This window comes from Epargyreus clarus, unplaced genomic scaffold (genome assembly GCF_041222505.1).
Source record: "Epargyreus clarus isolate Ecla_fem2 unplaced genomic scaffold, WU_Ecla_fem_2.2 ptg000012l, whole genome shotgun sequence".
Classification (NCBI taxonomy): domain Eukaryota; kingdom Metazoa; phylum Arthropoda; class Insecta; order Lepidoptera; family Hesperiidae; genus Epargyreus; species Epargyreus clarus.
In genome coordinates, this window is record NW_027332220.1 from 349,395 (window position 1) to 375,918 (window position 26,524).

At 40.0% G+C, this 26,524-nt stretch overlaps 1 protein-coding gene across 1 annotated transcript; it reads right to left on the minus strand.

Annotated features, from left to right (window-relative positions):
• Positions 1-1,835: 1,835 nt before the first annotated feature.
• LOC140746010 (protein GUCD1) lies at positions 1,836-26,262 on the minus strand. Its single transcript, XM_073077989.1, has 5 exons — positions 25,987-26,262; positions 22,198-22,402; positions 21,890-21,977; positions 3,089-3,276; positions 1,836-2,162 (listed from the first exon to the last, which is right to left on the minus strand). Exons 1-5 carry the CDS (start codon positions 26,003-26,005, stop codon positions 1,973-1,975), a joined length of 690 nt encoding a protein of 229 aa, XP_072934090.1. The 5' UTR covers positions 26,006-26,262; the 3' UTR covers positions 1,836-1,972.
• Positions 26,263-26,524: the final 262 nt, after the last annotated feature.

Below are 26,524 nucleotides of genomic sequence, written 5' to 3' on the forward strand. Positions count from 1 at the left end.
TAGCTGGCATACACATCGACTTCGTTCTCCAGAAGATCGTTCGAGATGATCAACCAATATTTATTTTACTTCCTATTAATAATGCCAAAGTATAATAACACGTTATTTCAGTAATTAAGTATATACACATGAGCTTTTGAAAGTTATGAAACAGTCTGTTAATAGGTGTATACTTACTTCAATACCTGATTTACAAAAGCAAACTTTATTAAATTAGGATATGTGGATCAAAAACACCTAGTAGGTACACAGTTATCTAAATCGATAATCAATTTAAACAAATGAATTCCTTATACTAGTGGGTAATAAAACCCTTGATATTCAATTGATTTTATTAAAATGAATCGCAGGCCATAAGTTTGACCTCGATACCGTGGTTAACTGCAAACCAAAGAAAAATAATCTTTATGTCGCAGCCCTAACGGTCGTGTCAGATTATTCTAACTACATTCAACTACGTTTACAAAGGTACTTCCCCGCATAAAGACAGCCATTGACAAAGTAAAGATGAGATGAGTTAGCAATAACCAAAGAGTATAGGTAAACTATGTAATAACATAATGAAATCTCTCGATTATTTATTATTCGGTACGACTCGTACTACGCCGAAAAATCGATCAAGTACCGAGATTTATTAATTATTTATTACCAAAAATTAGAGTCAAGTGTTTTATTTATATTTTTGGAATAAATATGGATAAGGCTACGTATGTACCAATGGGAAAACAAACAAGCGTCGAGGTGACTACCGAGTAGGTTATTCACATACTTGTACCAGGTTACTATACCTTTGCTTGTACCTACTCGCGTCTATTTGTCTAAACTCGTCAAATGAAACCTGATTTTAAACATATTTTGATGAGAACCGACCTCGGTGGATACTTGGTTTTATTTTTTCTCATCACCGGCATGGATTCTGGTCTTTTCGTATTTTTTGTGATAAATATGTGATTGCGATAGGATCTTTCAGATTTCTAAAAACGAATTTCTTGTGATAATTTCAAAACAATGTACATTTTTTTAATAATTTAGGTATAGGTACCTACTGTTGTAGGGTTTTCAGTGATAAAAGCGTAAACATTAATGGCAGTAGGTACTCTTAGTATGAGTTTTCAATTCAGTCTATCGAATTAACCAAATTTTAGTTCTAAATTATCAGTGTACATAGTTATTGTTTCTTCGTTATTTTTTAAGTTTTGACTGTGCTGCGTGCTAAGACAGCATCAAAATAGAACATTATAAATAAGACTATTCATAGCGGAGAGCGACCAATGATATTGCGAGTTTTTCGTTTTACATATTTGTTTTACTCATTAGTTTTCGTAACAGTCATTAAAGTATAAATTATTAGACAGAAATTTATTAAAATTTACTTTTCATAGGTATAAATTAATATCTCACATGTCATTATTTTTTTGTCATGTCAGCGGTACGCAGTAGCTTACGAGTGACGTCACGTTTAACATTCGTCTAGTAGTAAGCAAACAAGGACATGCAGACTATTTTTGTGTTACAATAATTATTTACTTACGAAAATTATTAAATTGTTCAACACAGCGTACTTGAGTCTATAACTGGCAAATTCATAACCTCTGCTACCAAATTTCGAACTGTTATTTACTGCATATAATGCGTACCTAGTGCTTAATATTTGGTGTTTAATTTAGTGACATCATCTAAATCCAATATGGTGGACGCCCCAAGATGGTTGATGACCAATTTTTTTTTGCACTTTCAAGATATGGATATGAAATGAAAGATTTTTCTAATTTTGTTTTTTTTTTAATATAAATTTATTTTATTTTTGTAAAACAACAAATGTATATTTCGTATAAAAATGCTAGTCCGCTCTTACTATAGAAATGAATCGCGTCGCCATAGTAAATTGTACGACTACAGCTGCTCGCAACAACTTCAGAGCGGACAAGCAGTTTGGCGCGGACTATACTTGAATAAAAATGTTTTGTGTTCATCATCTATAATCATTGTAAACGAGGATGACGTCTCTATCGGTGCCGGGCGCGACGCGAGCCTCGCGAAGTGAGACGGGGCGCGCCGCACACAGCGGGCCCGGGCGCGCGGGGTCGCGGTACAGCCAGCGCCCCGCGCGCCGCCCCACCACCAGGATGTAGTGGCCCCGGTACACCCCGCCGAACACGCGCCTGGAATATTTTTTTATAATATAGTAGTAGCAGACGAGCATGCAGTCCTGATGGTAAGTGGCTACTGCCGCCAATTATGATGTAATCAACCCTAGATAGGATTAGATTTCCCTACCTGAGCTCGGCCAGAGATGCGCCGCCAGTTCTGAGGACTAAGCTGGAACGCCTCGGAAAAGTATGTCTCCCTTCCCACACCCTTCAAACCAGAACAGCAGCGTTTAAGACTGCTGTTATGAGGCAGAAATCGGTGTGGCGGTGGTGCCGCCGGAGTTGAAGCACAAAGGGTTCTATCACCTTCTTGAATATATTTTTACCACGCTTTTCTTAACTTGACCTGTATGTATGTATGTATGTAACGGAATCTTTGAACTCGATTTTTACCCACTTTGAGCGGTTCAACTAATTTAAAATTTTAAACAATTTTCAGGAAACGATGACAAAACACGATTTTAATAATTTTATCCCATTCTTCTCATCAGGATCACCAGGAATCAGGATTGACGATTTTTCTTGTGTGTTTTTCGCGTGGTTTTTAGTTCTTAAACTATAATTATTTTTATTTTTAAAGTTATACTTCAGGTATTGTGAGGCGGAAAATCATCAACCTTTTGGCAAGGAAAAACACTTTGTGATTTGATTCTGAAAACAATACCGTCATTTCTGCCTAAATAGCAGTATTCTGATTTGACGAGTTGAAGGAGCCAGTTACCTATATGAAGCAACCAATAATCCTGAGAAGCAAAATAACCAACTTCATATAGAACTACATTAATGATCTTAGATTGACTGATTCACTGATGAAAAGTATCTCACTCATGAGCATAGATTTAATAATAAAGATAAAATAGTCAAGCAAAAGTGTTGTGTCCTAAAGAGCCATTTTCTTAATTATGGTATTATATTTTATTACAATTAGGTACAAATACCTGAATTCAGCTTTTAATTTATTATGCTTGCAAAGTTCACAGGTCAACAGTCCAGAGTCTACTAGTACGATAGCAGGACCCACATTCACAACATGGTTAAGTATTTCCTTATCAGTTATTGGGTATTCTATCACTTTGATCCCTTCGTGGTTGGCTTGGGCGAACCTTTTATGTACTCTTTCTGCATCCTGGAATAATGGAACAATATATTATTACATTTTTTATACGATATTTATTAAAATCTTATTTATAAAACAAATTATTTTATAAACTAAATCAAAATCAGTGTGCGGGACGACGCGAACAGCTGACTCAAGATTCGACGTAATTATAAGTTTGAAATTGTTTACTTAATTTATAGTTAATAATAGTTCATAAGTTGTAATAAATAAAGACTTCATTATTCGTAACACACGATCAGCTGATTAATATTGTATAGTTCAATGGCCGACGCTAAACAGCTGACTCCAACTCGATCAGCTGATCATAGCAAGTAAGACATAGTTACGTAAACAGCTGATAGTTTTAATGTAATTTATTGATGTTTTTATTATGTTTGAATAGTGTTTTACTTATGTTTTATTGTTAATAGTATATAATAGGATTTAATAGAATAGGGAAAATAGATAATAGTTTAAGTTTTGTAAATGTATTAAAATAAATATTTCGTAATAGTTTATAGGGCATAGGTATAGGTGTCATTTATAATAGGTTTTGCAATAGTTTAGGTTTTAATAGAAGTTTAAATAGAAATATGTAAATTCCTAAACAAACTAAATAGATTATTATTATTATTATTGTGAATCGTCGATTCAAGGCCACAGTTTGAACAGGTTCGTACAGGTCCGTACAGGTTTAGACATAGAATAACGGGAAATGGTTGTAATTGGCCAAAAGGCCTATATTCCTGCCTAGACCTGCTTCTAGTTGTGGTACTTGAGTCGGGGATATAAATAGGCCAGATTTTCAAATTTTCATTCAGTACTGGCAATAGACCTATGGAACAAAGGAATAAATGGAACAAGAGTAAAACAAGGGATTTCAATTCTTCCAACCCAGCAATTATAGTAATGTGCCCCTGCACATTTAATGGTCCTTCGAAAGCCGAATATTGAAGAAATTGAAGAATAGTAAGTAATATTATCGTTCCAATTGTCATTTTTGTGTATTAGCAAGAAGAATGCCGATCACACGCTCCGTGGGAAAAGAACGCCGAGACTCGACGGAAACGAAGCCCTCCTCGTCTGACGCGACCACTGGGACCTCCGCTACGGGCACAACAACAGAAACGTCGGCCACGGGAACCACCGCGACCGACACTACTGGGGGAACCTCCGCTACAGACACGTCCGTCACGACGAAGGGTACAGTAGCGTCAGTGGCCACTGGCACCACGATGGCCAGGCCGGCTGCGACCATTTTCAAGAATCCCGTCGAGCTCACTGCCAGTACTGATTCACCGACAGTAATACAGAAGCCTTCAGAAGCACATAGTCAGCATGGTTCGCGCGCTCCGAGTCGACGCGCCGGATCCACGCGTTCAAGGTCAAAGGCTTACAAGGTAGCCAAGGCCAAAGAAGAACTTATACGTCTGCAAGTGGAACTTGCAACAGCACGCCTCGCCGTTATAGAAGCAGAAGACGACGATGACGACGTCTCCGAGTACTCAAAAACAGAAGCCGACACCAGGGTCGACGACTGGTTGGAACAGCAAGCGCAACCGAGGCTAGCCATAGCCGACGAGCCGCACCTACCTCTCCGCGAAATAGAAACAGAAATAGAAGCCATCACGGAAGAGACAAGGCCGGTTCAACAGAATAATAGTACAGCGCACCATACCCAACCAGATCAGCGAGTACATACAACGGCGGGAGCTCAAGCACCGGCGGGAGTCCACGCGCAGCCAGACTTCTCTCAACTTACGTCAGCGATAACACAGGCCATCAAAGCTAGCCAGCGGTCCTCAAAGTTTGTTGAATTACCGACTTTTAACGGTAATTATCAGGACTGGCTACCTTTTAGAGCAGCATATATGGAAACAGAAGAGTCTTTTTCAATAGTAGAAAATATTAATAGGTTAAGAAGACATCTAATAGGAAGAGCTAAGGAAGCAGTTGAAAGCTTATTGATCACCAACGCGCACCCATCCGATGTTATGAAGACCTTGGAAATGAGATTCGGTAGATCGGAGATGATAGCAATGGCCGAAATAGACACATTGAGAACACTGCCGCGCCTCTGCGAGTCGCCTAGGGATATTTGCGTGTTCTCTACTAAGGTTACAAACGCCGTGTCTACACTTCGGGCATTGAAATGCGTCTACTATCTCTACAATCCGGAGGTATCTAAGGTAATGGTGGACAAGCTTACTCCTACTTTACGTTACAGATATTACGACTTTGCTGCAACACAACCGAAAGAAGAGCCTGACTTATTGAAGTTTGAAAAATTTATGAAGAGAGAAGCTGAGCTGTGCGGACCCTATGCACTCCCCGAACAGATGGCACCGCCGATGTATAGTAATAGACGTCCTCAGAAGACACATACAGTATTAGAAAAGCAGTCTACAGTTATACAGAAATGCCCCGTATGTGAAGAAACAGGTCACATCGCGACGGACTGCAAACAGTTTAAAGAAGCAAACGAAAGCACAAGATGGGATATAGCAAAGAAGAAACGACTATGCTTTCGGTGTCTACGCTTCAGAAACAAGACTCACAACTGCCGAACGAAGCCGTGTGGTATTAATAGTTGTAAGTATTTTCATAACAGGTTACTACACTTCAACAGAACAGAAAAGGCAGAAACAGAAGATAGGTCAACAGAGGTCATCAACTCCGCGTGGACTACAGCCAGACCTACAAAGAAGCAAACCTTTTTGAAAATAATCCCGGTGCAGGCAACAGGTCCCAAGAATACGGTCAACACTTACGCGTTATTGGATGATGGGTCTACAGTTACGCTGATAGACGACAGCCTTGCCTACGAAATAGGGGCAAAGGGACCCATCGACCCACTACGTATAGAAGCAATCAACGAGTTGAAAACAGCTGAAACAAAGTCAAGAAGAGTTAGCATCACACTCAACGGGTTGAACAATCACACAGCAAGCATTCAAGCGAGAACTATCAAGAACCTGCACGTGTCGCCGCAGGAAATAGCAAGACAACAGATTGAAGAATGTGAACACTTGCGAGATCTTAGCGACGTACTTTCCTATGAAGATGCGAAGCCTACCATACTCATCGGTCAAGACAACTGGCATCTCCTTCTAGCATCAAGAGTGAGAAGGGGAAAGAAGAACCAACCGGTAGCGTCTCTCACGCCACTTGGGTGGGTACTTCACGGAAGCCACAACCGAATTATTGGACGTACCGCTAACTTCGTGTCACACATTACAGAAGCGCCGCAGGAAGATAAGCTTGAAGATCTCATGAAGCATTACTTCGCAATGGACTCGCTATGCATCAACCCTAAGAAGCCACAGTCGGACCCTGAAGAGCAAGCCTTACGTATCTTAAAGAAAAATACAACCCAAACAGAAGAAGGAAGATACGAAACCGCTCTACTATGGAAAAGAGAAGAGGTCGAGTTGCCTAACAACTACGACAACTCGTTGACACGTCTTATGCACATAGAAAAGAAGCTTGACCGTAATTCTCAATTAAAACAGAAGTATACAGAACAGATGGACGCGCTTATCAAGAAAGGATACGCCGAGCCTGCACCGAGGACGAAGACTCCCAATAGAACTTGGTATTTACCGCACTTCGCGGTAGTGAACCCAATGAAGCCAGATAAACTCCGAGTGGTACACGACGCCGCAGCGAAGAATAAGGGTGTCGCACTCAACGACTTGCTGTTGAAAGGTCCAGATCTACTGCAATCACTTCCAGGGGTCGTGATGAAGTTCCGACAGCATATGGTTGCAGTAACAGCTGACATTAAGGAAATGTTCATGCAAGTGAAGTTGAGAACAGAAGACAGAGACGCTCTTAGGTACCTGTGGCGAGGGAACCGTCGTGACGATCAACCACCCGAGGAGTATAGAATGACATCACTCATCTTCGGAGCTTCAAGTTCGCCGTCAACAGCAATATTCGTCAAGAACTTGAACGCTAAGAAGTATGAAGAGACCGAGCCAGAAGCAGCCTCCGCCATTATAGAGAAGCATTACGTTGACGACTACCTGGACAGCTTTAGAAGCCTCGAAGAAGCCATACGCATCACTTCAAGCGTGCGTGACATACACAGAAGAGCTTGCTTCGAGTTGAAACAATGGAAGTCCAACACGCCCGCGCTACTACGAGCACTAGGGGAACAGGAGTCGTCACAGAACATAGAACTCTATAAGGCGGGAGAGCAGCTGGAACGTGTGTTAGGAATCGTATGGAAACCGGATACAGACGAACTTACCTTCAACCTCAATTTAACGCGTGTGCCTCGTGAACTTATAGATGGGAAAACACCGACGAAGAGAGAAGCCCTACGTATAGTTATGTCGCTTTTTGATCCGTTAGGCTTTGCTTCACCAGTTACTATAAGAGCTAAGCAGATTTTACAGGAACTCTGGCGGCGTGGGACATCGTGGGACGAGAAAATAGAAGATCACATAGCGGAACAGTGGCGCGACTGGATGGTACATTTGAGAAGCCTCTCGAATATAGCAATACCAAGAAGATACCTACAGTACAGCGACGCTACATCCCTTCAGCTCCACGTGTTCACCGACGCCAGCGAGTCAGCCTACGCAGCGGTATTGTATTGGAGAGCAACGGCACCCAACGGCGACGTCAGTATATCACTAATTATGTCCAAGGCCAAGGTGGCACCTTTAAAGTTAACATCTATACCTAGGTTAGAGTTACAAGCTGCAGTGATGGGAACTCGCCTCGCCGACGCCGTCGTTAAAGAACATCAACGAAAGCCGGACTCAAGAACGTTCTGGACGGACAGCCGCACAGTACTCTCATGGATCAAGGCTGGTTCGCGCTCTTACAAGTCGTATGTGGCACATCGCATAGCGGCTATAGAAGAAGGTACAAAGGTAAGTGAGTGGCGCTGGGTGCCAACGAAGTCCAACGTGGCGGACGATGCCACAAGAAATGTCCCAATAGGGTTCAATAAGAACCACAGGTGGTATAGGGGACCGGACTTCCTACACGAGGATTCGAGCACCTGGCCAATAGAAAATTCTGCGTCGTATCCATCAGAACCTACAGGTGAAGAAAGAACACACAACATAGTAACAGAACGAGGTCTGAAGCTGGCTGAAGGTCTACCGGAGGTGTCTAGATTTTCAAATTGGGATAGATTACGTTTCACTACAGCAAGGGTTTTACAGTTTATACAGCTTTGCAGGACGTCTAAACAGCGGGTCAATTACAAGAGGACTAGACGAAACGCTCAAGCGGACCCCGACTGGCGACGTCAAAAGAAGACACCGGTGGCTCCACAGGTAAAGCATAGAAAAATAGAACAAGCCAAGTGTTATATCTCCGTGCCCGCAGAACTCCTCCGAGAAGCAGAAGAGTTATTAATGCGTTCGTCGCAAGAAAGTTCATTTCAGGTTGATATAAATAACATGAAACGTCAGAAGCCTATAGACAGAGATAGCCGATTACATCGATTAAGTGTCAAGTATGAAAATGGTGCCCTGAGACTCCGAAGCCGCATCGAAGCAATAGAAGCCGTCACAAATGAGGTCAAGAACCCCATGGTGTTGGACGGTGACCATCCTACAGTCAAACTATGGATACACAGCATCCATAGACAGATGCACCACAGCGGAGTCGAGGCCACGGTAAACGAGTGTCGACAAAGGTATTGGGTTCTACGGTTACGTCCGGTGACGCGCACTATAATACGACAATGTCTCAGATGCCGCATGAAAACTCAAGCACCGCCGTACCCGAGAACCGGAGACCTACCATCGTGTCGCTTGGCACATCACAAGCGACCTTTCACATACACAGGAGTCGACTACTTCGGGCCGTTTACAGTAACAGTCGGGCGTACCAATCAGAAGAGGTATGTAGCTATCTTCACCTGTCTAACCACACGTGCTATTCATCTAGAAGTTACAGCATCGCTCACCACCGACTCTGCGGTGATGGCGCTCCGGCGGATGATGGCGCGCCGTGGACGTCCGGCGCAAATATGGTCGGACAACGGCACCAACCTGAGGGGCGCTGACAAGGAACTACGGCAGGCGATCGACGCAGCTACAGCGGAGGAGGCTGCTAAGAAGATCATCTCGTGGCGATTCATCCCACCTGGCGCGCCCTTCATGGGAGGCGCGTGGGAAAGGCTCGTGCGCTCCGTGAAAACTGCACTGCAAGCAACGCTTCACGAACGACATCCAGCAGAAGAAGTCCTCACGACGCTCCTGGCAGAGGTGGAATATACAGTGAACAGCCGACCTCTCACCCACGTGTCAGTGAGCGCCGAGGACCCAGAAGCGCTTACACCGAACCATTTCCTACTCGGCGGGAACGGAAGAGTATCGACCCCGGGAGAGTTCAACGACCGCGACACCATATGCAAAAACAGCTGGCGTGCCGCGCAGAGATTAACCGACATATTCTGGACAAGATGGCTTCGAGAGTACCTTCCTGAGCTTCAACACCGGCGGGAGCCCCACGGAAGAGGGGCAACAGTGAAGATCGGCGACTTAGTACAAATATTGGACAGTAACCTACCTAGGAACATATGGGTTCGAGGTCGGGTCATCGCAACATTTCCGGGTCCAGACAACATAGTAAGAACAGTCGACGTGGCAACCAAGGGAGGAGTTCTACGCCGGCCAGTGAGGAAGCTGGTAGTGCTGCCTATAGAAGACGTCGCCCCAGCACCGACAGAAGATGCAACACAGCTGCACGGCGGGAGAAATGTGCGGGACGACGCGAACAGCTGACTCAAGATTCGACGTAATTATAAGTTTGAAATTGTTTACTTAATTTATAGTTAATAATAGTTCATAAGTTGTAATAAATAAAGACTTCATTATTCGTAACACACGATCAGCTGATTAATATTGTATAGTTCAATGGCCGACGCTAAACAGCTGACTCCAACTCGATCAGCTGATCATAGCAAGTAAGACATAGTTACTGTAGTGTTTGTATCATGACTATTAACTAAAGTACAGCACAGCTGTAAACATTGTCTCGTGCTCACGGTATGGCGGGGCGCGCGGCGTCAGTATCGCGAGAGCCAAGGGCGAGAGTGGACGGCCGCCTGCGCACATAGTGAGTGGTCGAGCCAGTGCATCACGAGAGTAGAAGTACATATACTACAAGTGGCGACGAGGATAAAGGGAAGTAATAATGATAATAATATAAAAATAATAAAAAAAAAACATAATAGGGGGCAAAGATGTCCAAAAACAGCACTATCAATTTCAGTGAAATACTCGTAGGTATTAACGCACGAGTTTAGTGTTTACACTGTTAACGAAGTATAAAGTTATTAGTAAAGTGTAAGGTATTAGTTGGCACCTACTCGCACACGACAACGTAAAGTCAATTATCAAACCGTTTTCTTTCGAGTGTAATTTTGGTATACGATCGTACAGTGTGTGTATTTTGTTTCACTAAAAGGATTCAGACTTCAGTTACTAATAATCGATTTTGGAACTTATATTAACGTATTTTATTCCGCTTTGTTATTTGAAATTAATGCAAAATTATTAATTAAGCATTATGGCCTAATAGCTTAAATAAATAATATTATAGGTGTCGGTTTTGGTAATTAAAATGGAAAGATGTCTCGCCGCATCGAAATTGAATGAGGCCGCAAAAGGGTGATTTTGTCATTTACTTTTGAATTCTTGACAAGTGAGCATTTTTGGAGGAAATTTACAAATAACTAAATTTTGGGAGTATCTCCAATGAAGGATTTGAGTCCGGCTAGTTGTTTTTAATTAATTTCAAGACATCCTTGACGTCTGCCGTTTCGCGCCATAATCACCTTTTGTTTTTTTTTAATCACGAATGCGGCGTTGCAGCCAATGAAATATACGGAAAGCCAATTAAATATGTTAACTATTTTTCGAGTGAAAGTTTTAAACTATTTTAATTTTATTTATTTTTATAATGTTGAACTGGCGCAATAAGGTATAATAGTAAATGTAATCTTACAGTAATAATTAATAATGCGTGGTTAATGTAACAAACAAATGAGTGAATGATCAGGTATTTTGAGGATATTTTGCAACGGAGGCGTGGCGTTATTTTGTTTGGGTAACAATTTCGGTTCTCAGGGCTGGTTGCACTTTCTTGTTGGGGTGATCAATCTATAGATTTTACTTATCTAAGATACTTATCTAAGTGTGTAGTATGGTAAGTGTGTTGGATCCTACAAAATAATAAATTATGGAAATGCCAATAATATAATGCGGTTACACCTAGCATCGCACCACTCGCCGAAGGATGCGGTTCCGTCCATATCGATTGGACCCATGCGGTCCTCCACAGTTCAGGTTGCACGGTCGTTTTGCCGCGTGCGTGCGAAGTGTGGGATGAACTACCTGAGGTATTTCTTGAGCGTTGTGACATGGAGCTCTTCAAGAGGGGTGCGAAAGTTGCTTTCCTTCAGGCCGGCGGGGCATGGGCTACAGTGACTGTTTTCCACCGGGGGGGCCCGTCTGCCTAAATGTTAGAAACAAAAAAAAAAAAAAAAAAAAAGGAAACAATCGTAGTGATATGGTGAATATTGTGTTGCCTCTGTTCTGCAGTACAGCAGATATTTAAGACAAATATCTGAGTAACAACAAATTTTAAGTTACATACCTATTCCCATTGGTGATTACTATAAAAACCTCCATTAAATTGGAAAAGTGTGGTTTACATGACCGTCCATTAAATTGGAAAACTGTGGTAGAAATGTACGTCTATTAAATTGGAAAAGTGTGGTTCAAATGACCGTCCATTAAATTGGAAAACTGTGGTACAAATGTACCTCCATTAAATTGGAAAACTGTGGTTCACATGACCGTCCATTAAATTGGAAAACTGTGGTTCAAAAGACCGTCCATTAAATTGGAAAACTGTGGTTCAAAAGACCGTCCATTAAATTGGAAAACTGTGGTTCAAAAGACCGTCCATTAAATTGGAAAACTGTGGTTCAAAAGACCGTCCATTAAATTGGAAAACTGTGGTTCACATGACCGTCCATTAAATTGGAAAAATGTGGTACAAATGTACGTCCATTAAATTGGAAAACTGTGGTTCAAAAGACCGTCCATTAAATTGGAAAACTGTGGTTCACATGACCGTCCATTAAATTGGAAAAATGTGGTACAAATGTACGTCCATTAAATTGGAAATGGTATATATAAATATATTCTCCAATCACCATTGTTAAAATGATATTAGAAAGTAATTAAGTGAGGACAGCTGTCAGTTGTAGTCAACATCTGCTCTGTAGAAATTATAGATTAGAAAATGTTAACAATATGTGTTTTGAAGTACTAAAATGTATACCTGCTGAATATTAAAGCAAATGAAATGTTCACATTACCTTATATCTCGGTAATGGCGATATTGAGTGTGTGGAATATGGACTATACGAATCAACATTTTGCAGAAAAAAAACATATCAACATTGCAATCCGTATGTAGTTGTAGGAATAAAGGTGCTCTAAACCATTAAAACTTATTACAAAATGAACTAAATAAAAAATACGTAATGTGAAGGTGATTTGAAACTGAATTTTGTCATGTGTAGAACGGTATTCAGTTTATTTATGAGCTACGCTAACCTTCGCATCATCTGTGTGAAACAGAAATAAATATGGAAAATATAACCTTTAGGAGGAAATAAACTGATCAAAATCGGAATCAAACCTTTGTAATTAACACAAAGGTTAATCTAATGACACATCACTCAACTCAACGCTATTAGGATCGACTTAAATAAGTTTTTCAGTTTGCCCAAAACAACCGACAATTCACTTGTATTAGAATTACAACATGAACTGGATAAGTTAAACAAACAATGCAAAACATGCTCAAAATGAAATTACGACTCTTGTGAGAGAATATTTATTCTGTTTACAACATTTGATAAAAAAACAGAAACAGACATCTATAAGTACACCAATGTTAACAAGTCTATAAAATCCTTAATGAAACGAAAAAGGAAATTTAATTAATAATGTCAATAACTACAAATAGCCCAGAGTCATGAAATAACATACATAGAAGGATTAGTATTAAATTTTAAACTTAAATATGAGTTGTTGCAAAAAAGAAATTTCAGATCAGGTACAATCAACAAATAAGTGCCGGATTTGTGTAAACATACTGAAGCCCATTCTAAGTCAACAGTTATGTCCTTATGTAACCATCTAAATGTAAAAAAGATAAGTCTCCAGGTGGAAAATTGCTACCTACAAACATAGTGAGTCAGTTAAATTGTAATGGTTCTTTACTTACTTAATCACAGGTTACAACCTACACACCGCATAGAATTATCATGTTTTCTGATGGTATTGGAAAAGGCATGAGTTTCTTGTTATACAGGTATTTAGATGACACTGTTCTTAAAAAAATGTATTCCCGGTGTAACATTTGTCCAACTGGTTGGGACAATGCTGGCGTATGCCTGTAATAATAATAATCCTACTACTTTTCATAGTATTTGTTGGAGACTGTATGTATAATGAAAAAGGCATTGAGAGATTATCTGTATAAATTTTAAACATTGAATGTGAGAAAATTAATTATATGTGCATTTCCATATTCTACAAGTTTATCAATGCAATATAATAGTCACAATTATAAATTAAATTTAATAATGCATTATGACTGATGTCACTGTAATAATATGTCTATATTGGACACAATAAAATTTTGTAAAAAGTTTGTTAAGACGGATCATGCTTTGTTTGTTTCATTTAAAGACAAAAGATTAATCGATGCTTTGTAAGGCAATACATACTGGGTCTATTGTAATTAATTATATAAATAAATCTTTATTGGCAAAGAAACTATCAGCCAGGACAACAAGAAAACCTACTCATGTGCTAAATGTTGTACATCAAAATATTCAAGGTTTTCTTGGCAAAACACTAGAAGTAGAATTAATTTGGAAGAATGTAGTGTGGATGTTCATTGACTGACTGAACACTGGCTTTCTAGAAGTGAAGTGGCTCTGCACATTCCGGGTTTCCAAATTGTTGGCAATTCCTGTTTAAAAGTGGCGTAGAAGCCAAGGAACGCAATGATATTGATTGAACGTTTAATTGAATTGTCTTGCATTGAATTATCAAGTTATGTATCTTCTACCATTAGCTGATTTCTCGTCCTTTGAATTAGTAATGAAGTATGTCTAGTTACACAGTAATGGTTACACAGTTAACCCAAAGTAAAATAATACTTAATAGTGACATGTGATTTTGAAATTGTTATAAATAACTTAAGTTCCGGTCACAGTGGTCTGCTAGCTAGATTTCCCTTTGGAAAAGAAATTGAGAAAACACTAATCTTGAAACGTTGTATAAGACACAGGAGTCTAAACGTGTTTAAAGAGTGGTTGTGTGCAAAGCTAGATACTTTTGAATATAATGATACCAACAATGTAAATTTAATATGTAATAAATTGTTTTATGCAATTAACAGTGACTTCATAAACATATTTAAAGCTAAAAAGGTTACCATACAAAATACATGCAACTTCAGTAAATGGAATGGGTAACTAAAGGCTTATATAAATTATAAGTAGGAACAGGTTATTAGAATAAAATGATGTAAGGAAAATGAGACTGAAAATCCTGAAAATAATGGGAGTAAATAACTTACTTCGATTTTGAATTATTACCTTTTTGTTAAATTAATAATTATTATTAGGAGTAAAGAATAGGGTATTCAGTATAGCTGATGGCCTAGAGGCTGAGAGGCACGGCCTCTTGGTCGGGCGTTCTGGGCCCGTCCCGGGCGCGCACCTCTGGTATTCGAGGTTATGTGCGTATCTCTCAAAAGAGTGCGAGGTGCCCATGTGCGTTGGGCCGGCGCGGTGGGCTGTGGCCGGATCCTTCTCATTCTGAGAGGGTTGATAATTTAGAAGTATGTCAGCAAAAATAAATAATAAAGATTTTGATAAGAAAGGGATGTAGTGTTTGTATCATGACTATTAACTAAAGTACAGCACAGCTGTAAACATTGTCTCGTGCTCACGGTATGGCGGGGCGCGCGGCGTCAGTATCGCGAGAGCCAAGGGCGAGAGTGGACGGCCGCCTGCGCACATAGTGAGTGGTCGAGCCAGTGCATCACGAGAGTAGAAGTACATATACTACAGTTACGTAAACAGCTGATAGTTTTAATGTAATTTATTGATGTTTTTATTATGTTTGAATAGTGTTTTACTTATGTTTTATTGTTAATAGTATATAATAGGATTTAATAGAATAGGGAAAATAGATAATAGTTTAAGTTTTGTAAATGTATTAAAATAAATATTTCGTAATAGTTTATAGGGCATAGGTATAGGTGTCATTTATAATAGGTTTTGCAATAGTTTAGGTTTTAATAGAAGTTTAAATAGAAATATGTAAATTCCTAAACAAACTAAATAGATTATTATTATTATTATTGTGAATCGTCGATTCAAGGCCACAGTTTGAACAGGTTCGTACAGGTCCGTACAGGTTTAGACATAGAATAACGGGAAATGGTTGTAATTGGCCAAAAGGCCTATATTCCTGCCTAGACCTGCTTCTAGTTGTGGTACTTGAGTCGGGGATATAAATAGGCCAGATTTTCAAATTTTCATTCAGTACTGGCAATAGACCTATGGAACAAAGGAATAAATGGAACAAGAGTGTAGTGTTTGTATCATGACTATTAACTAAAGTACAGCACAGCTGTAAACATTGTCTCGTGCTCACGGTGTGGCGGGGCGCGCGGCGTCAGTATCGCGAGAGCCAAGGGCGAGAATGGACGGCCGCCTGCGCACATAGTGAGTGGTCGAGCCAGTGCATCACGAGAGTAGAAGTACATATACTACAAGTGGCGACGAGGATAAAGGGAAGTAATAATGATAATAATATAAAAATAATAAAAAAAAAACATAATAGGGGGCAAAGATGTCCAAAAACAGCACTATCAATTTCAGTGAAATACTCGTAGGTATTAACGCACGAGTTTAGTGTTTACACTGTTAACGAAGTATAAAGTTATTAGTAAAGTGTAAGGTATTAGTTGGCACCTACTCGCACACGACAACGTAAAGTCAATTATCAAACCGTTTTCTTTCGAGTGTAATTTTGGTATACGATCGTACAGTGTGTGTATTTTGTTTCACTAAAAGGATTCAGACTTCAGTTACTAATAATCGATTTTGGAACTAATATTAACGTATTTTATTCCGCTTTGTTATTTGAAATTAATGCAAAATTATTAATTAAGCATTATGGCCTAATAGCTTAAATAAATAATATTATAGGTGTCGGTTTTGGTAATTAAAATGGAAAGATGTCTCGCCGCATCGAAATTGAATGAGGCCGCAAAAGGGTGATTTTGTCATTTACTTTTGAATTCTTGACAAGTGAGCATTTTTGGAGGAAATTTACAAATAACTAAATTTTGGGAGTATCTCCAATGAAGGATTTGAGTCCGGCTAGTTGTTTTTAATTAATTTCAAGACATCCTTGACGTCTGCCGTTTCGCGCCATAATCACCTTTTGTTTTTTTTTAATCACGAATGCGGCGTTGCAGCCAATGTAATATACGGAAAGCCAATTAAATATGTTAACTATTTTTCGAGTGAAAGTTTTAAACTATTTTAATTTTATTTATTTTTATAATGTTGAACTGGCGCAATAAGGTATAATAGTAAATGTAATCTTACAGTAATAATTAATAATGCGTGGTTAATGTAACAAACAAATGAGTGAATGATCAGGTATTTTGAGGATATTTTGCAACGGAGGCGTGGCGTTATTTTGTTTGGGTAACAATTTCGGTTCTCAGGGCTGGTTGCACTTTCTTGTTGGGGTGATCAACCTATAGATTTTACTTATCTAAGATACTTATCTAAGTGTGTAGTATGGTAAGTGTGTTGGATCCTACAAAATAATAAATTATGGAAATGCCAATAATATAATGCGGTTACACCTAGCATCGCACCACTCGCCGAAGGATGCGGTTCCGTCCATATCGATTGGACCCATGCGGTCCTCCACAGTTCAGGTTGCACGGTCGTTTTGCCGCGTGCGTGCGAAGTGTGGGATGAACTACCTGAGGTATTTCTTGAGCGTTGTGACATGGAGCTCTTCAAGAGGGGTGCGAAGGTTGCTCTCCTTCAGGCCGGCGGGGCATGGGCTACAGTGACTGTTTTCCACCGGGGGGCCCGTCTGCCTTAATGTTAGAAACAAAAAAAAAAAAAAAAAAAAAAGGAAACAATCGTAGTGATATGGTGAATATTGTGTTGCCTCTGTTCTGCAGTACAGCAGATATTTAAGACAAATATCTGAGTAACAACAAATTTTAAGTTACATACCTATTCCCATTGGTGATTACTATAAAAACCTCCATTAAATTGGAAAAGTGTGGTTTACATGACCGTCCATTAAATTGGAAAACTGTGGTAGAAATGTACGTCTATTAAATTGGAAAAGTGTGGTTCAAATGACCGTCCATTAAATTGGAAAACTGTGGTACAAATGTACCTCCATTAAATTGGAAAACTGTGGTTCACATGACCGTCCATTAAATTGGAAAACTGTGGTTCAAAAGACCGTCCATTAAATTGGAAAACTGTGGTTCAAATGACCGTCCATTAAATTGGAAAACTGTGGTACAAATGTACCTCCATTAAATTGGAAAACTGTGGTTCACATGACCGTCCATTAAATTGGAAAACTGTGGTTCAAAAGACCGTCCATTAAATTGGAAAACTGTGGTTCAAAAGACCGTCCATTAAATTGGAAAACTGTGGTTCAAAAGACCGTCCATTAAATTGGAAAACTGTGGTTCAAAAGACCGTCCATTAAATTGGAAAACTGTGGTTCAAAAGACCGTCCATTAAATTGGAAAACTGTGGTTCACATGACCGTCCATTAAATTGGAAAAATGTGGTACAAATGTACGTCCATTAAATTGGAAAACTGTGGTTCAAAATACCGTCCATTAAATTGGAAAACTGTGGTTCAAAAGACCGTCCATTAAATTGGAAAACTGTGGTTCACATGACCGTCCATTAAATTGGAAAAATGTGGTACAAATGTACGTCCATTAAATTGGAAATGGTATATATAAATATATTCTCCAATCACCATTGTTAAAATGATATTAGAAAGTAATTAAGTGAGGACAGCTGTCAGTTGTAGTCAACATCTGCTCTGTAGAAATTATAGATTAGAAAATGTTAACAATATGTGTTTTGAAGTACTAAAATGTATACCTGCTGAATATTAAAGCAAATGAAATGTTCACATTACCTTATATCTCGGTAATGGCGATATTGAGTGTGTGGAATATGGACTATACGAATCAACATTTTGCAGAAAAAAACATATCAACATTGCAATCCGTATGTAGTTGTAGGAATAAAGGTGCTCTAAACCATTAAAACTTATTACAAAATGGACTAAATAAAAAATACGTAATGTGAAGGTGAATTGAAACTGAATTTTGTCATGTGTAGAACGGTATTCAGTTTATTTATGAGCTACGTTAACCTTCGCATCATCTGTGTGAAACAGAAATAAATATGGAAAATATAACCTTTAGGAGGAAATAACCTGATCAAAATCGGAATCAAACCTTTGTAATTAACACAAAGGTTAATCTAATGACACATCACTCAACTCAACGCTATTAGGATCGACTTAAATAAGTTTTTCAGTTTGCCCAAAACAACCGACAATTCACTTGTATTAGAATTACAACATGAACTGGATAAGTTAAACAAACAATGCAAAACATGCTCAAAATGAAATTACGACTCTTGTGAGAGAATATTTATTCTGTTTACAACATTTGATAAAAAAACAGAAACAGACATCTATAAGTACACCAATGTTAACAAGTCTATAAAATCCTTAATGAAACGAAAAAGGAAATTTAATTAATAATGTCAATAACTACAAATAGCCCAGAGTCATGAAATAACATACATAGAAGGATTAGTATTAAATTTTAAACTTAAATATGAGTTGTTGCAAAAAAGAAATTTCAGATCAGGTACAATCAACAAATAAGTGCCGGATTTGTGTAAACATACTGAAGCCCATTCTAAGTCAACAGTTATGTCCTTATGTAACCATCTAAATGTAAAAAAGATAAGTCTCCAGGTGGAAAATTGCTACCTACAAACATAGTGAGTCAGTTAAATTGTAATGGTTCTTTACTTACTTAATCACAGGTTACAACCTACACACCGCATAGAATTATCATGTTTTCTGATGGTATTGGAAAAGGCATGAGTTTCTTGTTACACAGGTATTTAGATGACACTGTTCTTAAAAAAATGTATTCCCGGTGTAACATTTGTCCAACTGGTTGGGACAATGCTGGCGTATGCCTGTAATAATAATAATCCTACTACTTTTCATAGTATTTGTTGGAGACTGTATGTATAATGAAAAAGGCATTGAGAGATTATCTGTATAAATTTTAAACATTGAATGTGAGAAAATTAATTATATGTGCATTTCCATATTCTACAAGTTTATCAATGCAATATAATAGTCACAATTATAAATTAAATTGAATAATGCATTATGACTGCTGTCACTGTAATAATATGTCTATATTGGACACAATAAAATTTTGTAAAAAGTTTGTTAAGACGGATCATGCTTTGTTTGTTTCATTTAAAGACAAAAGATTAATCGATGCTTTGTAAGGCAATACATACTGGGTCTATTGTAATTAATTATATAAATAAATCTTTATTGGCAAAGAAACTATCAGCCAGGACAACAAGAAAACCTACTCATGTGCTAAATGTTGTACATCAAAATATTCAAGGTTTTCTTGGCAAAACACTAGAAGTAGAATTAATTTGGAAGAATGTAGTGTGGATGTTCATTGACTGACTGAACACTGGCTTTCTAGAAGTGAAGTGGCTCTGCACATTCCGGGTTTCCAAATTGTTGGCAATTCCTGTTTAAAAGTGGCGTAGAAGCCAAGGAACGCAATGATATTGATTGAACGTTTAATTGAATTGTCTTGCATTGAATTATCAAGTTATGTATCTTCTACCATTAGCTGATTTCTCGTCCTTTGAATTAGTAATGAAGTATGTCTAGTTACACAGTAATGGTTACACAGTTAACCCAAAGTAAAATAATACTTAATAGTGACATGTGATTTTGAAATTGTTATAAATAACTTAAGTTCCGGTCACAGTGGTCTGCTAGCTAGATTTCCCTTTGGAAAAGAAATTGAGAAAACACTAATCTTGAAACGTTGTATAAGACACAGGAGTCTAAACGTGTTTAAAGAGTGGTTGTGTGCAAAGCTAGATACTTTTGAATATAATGATACCAACAATGTAAATTTAATATGTAATAAATTGTTTTATGCAATTAACAGTGACTTCATAAACATATTTAAAGCTAAAAAGGTTACCATACAAAATACATGCAACTTCAGTAAATGGAATGGGTAACTAAAGGCTTATATAAATTATAAGTAGGAACAGGTTATTAGAATAAAATGATGTAAGGAAAATGAGACTGAAAATCCTGAAAATAATGGGAGTAAATAACTTACTTCGATTTTGAATTATTACCTTTTTGTTAAATTAATAATTATTATTAGGAGTAAAGAATAGGGTATTCAGTATAGCTGATGGCCTAGAGGCTGAGAGGCACGGCCTCTTGGTCGGGCGTTCTGGGCCCGTCCCGGACGCGCACCTCTGGTATTCGAGGTTATGTGCGTATCTCTCAAAAGAGTGCGAGGTGCCCATGTGCGTTGGGCCGGCGCGGTGGGCTGTGGCCGGATCCTTCTCATTCTGAGAGGGTTGATAATTTAGAAGTATGTCAGCAAAAATAAATAATAAAGATTTTGATAAGAAAGGGATGTAGTGTTTGTATCATGACTATTAACTAAAGTACAGCACAGCTGTAAACATTGTCTCGTGCTCACGGTGTGGCGGGGCGCGCGGCGTCAGTATCGCGAGAGCCAAGGGCGAGAATGGACGGCCGCCTGCGCACATAGTGAGTGGTCGAGCCAGTGCATCACGAGAGTAGAAGTACATATACTACAAAGAGTAAAACAAGGGATTTCAATTCTTCCAACCCAGCAATTATAGTAATGTGCCCCTGCACAATCAGCATACAATAAATAATCAAAAACTCAAAATCAGCATAATCAAAACTAATTAATAGAAAAGGGAAAACAAGTTCTACAATAATGTAAGAAATATATGTAAACAGCAATTAAAATTTAAAAGGTGCTGCAAGTAGGGATAAATCGATTGGTGAGTTTTTCCTGTAATTGTCTTTTAACTTTGTCAGAAAAATTGACCCCTGTTTTATTCAGCCATACTATGTTTAAACAAATGTATGTTAAGCTACAAATGCAACCGATCTGTTTGGGCTGTAGCGCTTGCTAAATAATGAGACATGCATACACACAATACATACGCCTGCAAAACTTTATCTTCCGCTATCGGGAAAAACAACAGTTATTATATGGCACATGTTAGACAACAACCAAAGAAAGCATTAATAAATTAACTTGATAAGCAAATCATGCATTATTTCAGTATGGTAACCTATTTGATCCCACTGTGAGCCCTGACCAATTCCACCATGGTGCTGCAGTGCATAATGTTTCAAGTGCATACCAGATCCATAATCTTGCTATAGTAACCATGTTTTCTATGGTGATTTACCCCTCGCCTTATGGTGTACATGGTATGAGCTATGCTGTATCTGCAAACAAATCAAGAGTAAATTCAGACAGAAATATTTTAGTTTACTGAGGCACGACCACAAATGTTACAATATTTATTAATATTGTCACTTTACAAAAAAATAAGATATTGAAGTTTAACAGAGATCTTGCTACTGCTGATGACTAATTTGTATGATTATCTCCCTTATCACATCATACACCATCAACAATGCTTCAACAAGTATATAGGTATCAAACCTTTTCAACAAATAGCAAAGGTCAATAGTCCAAGTGGACTGACCAAACCCTTCCTCTTGGCAGAGCTGGTGGAAGTTCTCCAGCATCTCCTGTCTTTGTTTAGCAGACAGCAGCATCAAGACACAAGAGAGCCCACAGTCCCAGCTGTAGCGTTGCTGGAAGTGTTCCACTCGGTGCTCTGTCAATGCAGGTGGTGGAGGACTTTCTGGAAATTAGAAAAGAAATAGGTTAAAGTAAAAACCAGTGGCAGACTAAGGCCGTTGGAGGCACGGGGCGGAATATTGAGGCCCTCAGTGTAAAAAGTTCGCCTTTGAATTGGTGACCTTTTTCATGACCTTTCGATGACCGATACAGCTGACCTTTTTTTAGCAACTGTGTTTGGAGCCAGGATCGGGGACCTGGGGCGAACCTCCGCCCTTCCCCCACTCCCCCCTTAAGCCGCTGGAGGTAAAAACAAATATACCTAGACTAAACTTTAGAGGCACGATTACGATTCTTACGGCGCCAAAATTTGAATGCGGATCCTTATAGATCTCGACGAGACAAGACGAAAAGTAAGAATAAAATTTTTTGATATCTCGCTTAGTTTTCGAGATATCGATATTTAAAAATCGAAAAATTAAAAAAAATATATTCTTTTAATGATGTATTTCGATAGATTTTTGGAAAAGAAAACGAAAACAAAGAATAGTACATTACAATACGAGGACGAAAAATTTTTTTCTGACAAGTGTGAGTTTGCAGGCCGAGCCGCAGGCGAGGACTGCAATCACACGAGTCAGAAAAACATTTTTCGTCCGCGTGTTGTATAAAATTTTATATTACGGGGTCGGAAATGGGGGTTTTGCGCACGCGAAGCGTGCGTAAAACGTCAATTTACGCACGCCGTGATATAATAATTTTTTTCGATATCTTGCTTAGTTTTCAATATATTAATAAATACATTATTAAAAATGTTGTAATTTTATTGAAAAATTTTTTTGAAGATATATTTTATCCTTTATTATGATTATCACTATTATTATGATAATAATAATAATAATAAAAAAAAAACCTAACCTAACCTAACCTAAACCTTTTTTTTTTTTTTTTTTTTCGTGGGGAAACCCATCATGGGTTCCTCTCAGCCGCGGGGGCAGCGGAGAGGATATGCCGGACTCCTACCGGCTAAAACCCCACGGTGTTCCTCTGTACGCCAATTGACGGGACTGCGGGTACGCTAAAAGCATTCGTCCGCGGTCCCGACGGCGCCTGCCCACAACCGGGCCCATCTCTGTGTGGGATGGAGCTGGAGCTACTCCATCCCGACATCTTTGAGGTGCGTGCGGGAACACCGCGCGCGCCACCTCGAGGCTTAATGTTATTTTGACGTAGGACGCCCCCGTGTCCTACGCCAAAGCCTCCGTTATGGGGGTAGGAGATGGGCGTGGGGAACCCTTCTCCTACGCCCGGTTTTCCGGCTGCGGATAGGGAGGTCTGAGGATTTCTCTCTCTCCCTCTCCGCAGCCTCCTTCTGCGAGATGACTCCCTCGCAGAAGGATTTAACCACTTTCCAAGACCTGTCGCTCCCGACCATTGCTTTTACCACGGCGGAGAGCGAGAGGTCTGGCCCCACTGCTGCGATGAGTACACGGCGCTGCCTAGCCCATGCAGGACATTCCTCCAATGTGTGCTGCGCCGTGTCCACGTCGCAGCTACAATGGTGGCATCGGGTGGTTGGCTCTCTTCCGGCTATGCGGCACAGGTACTTCCCGAAACACCCATGTCCCGAGAGCACCTGCACCAGCCGGAAGGTCAGTGACCCATGCCGCCTGTCCATCCAATCTTCTAACACCGGACGGACAGCCTCCACAGTCCTGAGGCCAGCCGTGGGTTCGGCCAGCCTTTCCTTCCACTTTTCAGTCATGGACTGCAGAGCGTGGAACTTCCGCTCTTCTTCTTCCTTGGGCGTGGGGCGTTCCTGCCGGAGCCGAAGGTCTGTGCGCCACCGATACATTACGGCACAGACTTCCGCCTCCAGATCCCAAGGGGGACACCCCGCCAATAAGCACGCCGCTTCAAAGGAGATGGTGCGGTATCCACGGATGACCCCGACGGCCATCACCCTCTGCGGTCTTTTTAGGAGAGTGATGTTCTGCCTTGTCAGGGCCTCCGCCCATACGGGTGACCCGTATAGGGCCATGGACCGCACCACTCCTAAGTATAGGCGGCGGCTGCTCGCACTCGGCCCCCCGAGATTGGGCAGCAGCCGCTTTAGCGCAGCTGCTGCGCCCATTAACCGGGGAGCCAGGCGAGTAAAGTGCTCGCGGAAGTTCCAGCGGCTGTCGAGGATGAGTCCCAGGTACCTCATTTTTGACTCAACCTCGACGCGGGTTCCACCAATGAGTATGTGGGACCCCGGCGGCGGCGCTCTCCTCGGCCCGTGAAAACACAGGGCCTCGGTTTTGGCGCTCGCCAGCCGGAGTCCCAACATCTCTATTCTGCCAACCACCAGTGTCACCGCTTCAGTGGCAAGACGGGCAGCCTCGTCGTAGTTATTCCCCCGGGCCGTGACCAGCGTGTCGTCCGCGTAACAGGTCACGGTAGCCCCCGGGGGTAGATCACCCCGCAGCACCCAGTCATATCCGATGTTCCACAGAAGCGGGCCAAGAACCGACCCCTGTGGAACACCGCACGTCATCTGACGACTGAGTGTGTGTCCTCCGTGCCCCGGGTACGTTATGTACCTATCGGAGAGATAGGCTCCAACGATCCGGCTGAGGTAGAGAGGCACCCTGTGGTACTTTAGTGCCTCTCTAATGCTGGCCCACGGCAGGGTGTTGAAGGCGTTTGCTATGTCGAGCGAAACAGCCAACATCACCCCCCGTCGAGCCACAGCCTCATCCGAGAGGGCCTTTACATGCATAATAGCATCGATGGTCGATCGACCCCCTCGGAAACCAAACTGGTTGCTGGATAGGTTCGGACCTACCTCTCCTAGATGCTTGATGAGGCGACCTGCAACAATGCGCTCAAAAAGTTTGTCGGCCTCATCAAGCATCACTAGGGGTCTGTACGACCTAACCTAAACCTAACCTAACCTAAACCTAACCTAACCTAACCTAACCAATACCAACTCAAATTTCAATCACCTCTAACTTCGTTGTCCCTTGCCCGATTTCTAATTATTTTATACCATCGTACTCGTCTCAACGATACCTTTTCGCACATACTACTTTCGTTTCTCTCCGTTTTCTAAATTTTTAAATATAATTTTCTCCGTTTTTCAAAAATCAATTTTTGGTTTTTCTAATTTTCCTCCGCCGTTTCTTAACGAATTCTCTTCATTTTTCTTCTACCGTATTCTGCACGTCCTCCCCTATCCGGAGATACCAGTCGCACCCGTTTCCGCCGCGCCGTTCCTCGGCAATTTCACTTTTAAAACGCAAAAAATCGAAATTTTCGAATAATTTTTGAGTATCGATATCTCGAAAACTAAGCGAGATATCAAAAAAATTTATTCTTACTTTTCGTCTTGTCTCATCGAAATCTATACGGATCCGCATTCAAATCTTGGCGCCGTAAAAACCGTAATCCCCCCAACTTTAGATATAAATGTACCTATAACAAAAAGTCTAGATTTATTTTAGTATAATTGAGGGGAATCTTTTCAAACTAATATAGTTTTTTTTTCACACAAAAAATCCCACCACTGGTTTGGTGCTATGTAGAGGACTCTGGGATCTGGGATTTTTTAGAATATTAAAGAAAGGTTTCTTAGTATCAGGATGATAATGAGGTTTTACATACCTTTCTCATCAGGAGCCATCTGTAAATTCACTACCGATTTTTTTCATAATTGTAATATAATTTTACAAATAAAATAATCACTTGTACAGGACGGTCAGTTTATTCAGGGCACACTGCATACATTTTATACATTGTGCCGGTTGACTAACTTGATTTATCGTACCGATGACTCAACCGGTGTGCGGCTTATCAGTACTTTATTTATATTTATCAATCTCTTATCGTTTACATTCTTCCTGTATCACAGTTTCACACGAAGTGCTGAACTGCTGACTATCCTGTTGTCAGTGGGCCATTCACCTATTGGGCATAGTAATCTTTAAAAATCTTAAAATCCTCTAGTTCCTTGTTTATATTATTATATAGCATTATTTATTTTAAAAATAAATAAATACATCTCATGATACTGAGTGTTGACAATATAATCCGACAAACTTTTTTTATGCAAAATCTTTGTTAATCTACGCCGATTTCAGTCAGTGTCAGTGTATGTGACAGTGACAGCAATCGTCTTCAGTCAAATTTGACAATTGACATT